This window comes from Myotis brandtii, unplaced genomic scaffold (assembly GCF_000412655.1).
Source record: "Myotis brandtii unplaced genomic scaffold, ASM41265v1 scaffold600, whole genome shotgun sequence".
NCBI lineage: Eukaryota > Metazoa > Chordata > Mammalia > Chiroptera > Vespertilionidae > Myotis > Myotis brandtii.
The window spans coordinates 1,067,125-1,068,542 of record NW_005370273.1 but is presented as its reverse complement, the minus strand read 5'-3'; the positions used below and the strand labels follow the sequence as shown (position 1 = coordinate 1,068,542).

The 1,418-nt window shown below is 62.7% G+C and overlaps 1 protein-coding gene across 1 annotated transcript in view; it reads left to right on the top strand.

The window, feature by feature from the left end:
* PROC (protein C (inactivator of coagulation factors Va and VIIIa)) overlaps positions 1-487 on the top strand; it is a gene marked incomplete at its 5' end in the record, with an annotated part of 7,703 nt that extends 7,216 nt beyond the window's left edge. The window contains one exon of the mRNA XM_014550392.1: positions 1-487. This exon is cut by the window's left edge and continues 7 nt beyond it. Coding sequence (XP_014405878.1) covers positions 1-408 — 408 coding nt within the window.
* Positions 488-1,418: the final 931 nt, after the last annotated feature.

Here is a 1,418-nt window from a genome sequence, read left to right as displayed (position 1 = left end):
AGCGGCCTCGCCGAGCGCGAGCTCACCCAGGTCGGCCGGGAGACGGTGGTGACGGGCTGGGGCTTCCGCAGCGAGACCAAGAGGAACCGCACCTTCATCCTCAACTTCATTAAGATCCCAGTGGCCCCTCACGACGAGTGCGTCCAGGTCATGCACAACATGGTCTCGGAGAACATGCTGTGCGCGGGCATCCTCGGGGACCCACGGGACGCCTGCGAGGGCGACAGTGGGGGGCCCATGGTCACCTCCTTCCGTGGCACCTGGTTCCTCGTGGGCTTGGTGAGCTGGGGTGAGGGCTGCGGGCGCCTCCACAACTACGGCATTTACACCAAAGTCAGCCGCTACCTCGACTGGATCCACAGCCACGTCAGAGCCGCGGCAGCCCCACCGGGCAGCCAGGGGCCCTAGCACCTCCCGCCCCGCCCCAGGCCTGGGCACTGGCTGTGCATGGCAACGTGTGGGTATTAAAGGGGGCATGCAACAAGCACCCGCTGCTGTTCTGTCCATCTCTTTTCGGGGCGGTTCTAGAGGGAAGTAATATTTATTGAGCATCTGTATATCCCAGATTCCTGAACGGAATCCTGTTTAGCACCACAGCAACCCCATGGGGTAGGGAAGAGCACATCTAAGTCCTGTGGGGTCTGAAGCTGGTCACATTTGGGGGACTCTCTTTATGAAAAAGAATAAAAAAATATGACTTCACAACTGCGAGAGCCTCCCCGGGCCCTGGATGGGCCGTGCGGGTCAGGGCTCTAACCCGGACGCAGGAGGACAGGGTCCCGGGAGGTTTGGCGGTGCAGCCAGGACTCACATCTAGGTCTGTTTCCCACACCCAGGGCTCCTGTCCCTGGTCCCCAGACAGATCCCAGCGCCGTGCCTGTGCGTAGGGGGCCTCGCCAGCCCCACAGGGCCCTGCCCCTGCAGGGGAGCCGGGGCCTGCAGGTGTTGGTTGGGCCAGAAGTGCCTGGCAGTGCAGTGGGGCAGCCACTGGAGACAGTCAGAGAGCCACAGGCTGAGGCGGCCCTGACCAGCTTTATCGGCAGAGACCAGTGATTCCGAGAGCGGTCAGGGTGTCCCTGACCATAAAGGGCAGTGGAGCCAAAGCCGTCCTGAGCCTAGTCTAAGTCTGCGAGGCCCGCAGGCCCCTCCCCTTGGGTGGGAGCAGCGGCTCGGCCTGGCTGTCCACTTGCCCCCCGACAGAGCTTTCACAAAGACCCCTTCCGGCCCACCCTCAGATCCTGGCTGGGCCGATTCAGGGTCAGGGCCCAGACACGGACTTTTTAAAACTCCGCAGGGCTGACGCCACGGGGCCTCTTCTGCTTGGACAGGCAGGGTTCTCAGACTCAAGGCCAAGGAGCATAGAGACAGAGACTCCGAAAGTGACCAGGCCACCCTCTGCGGGCAATTGATCGGGGGCT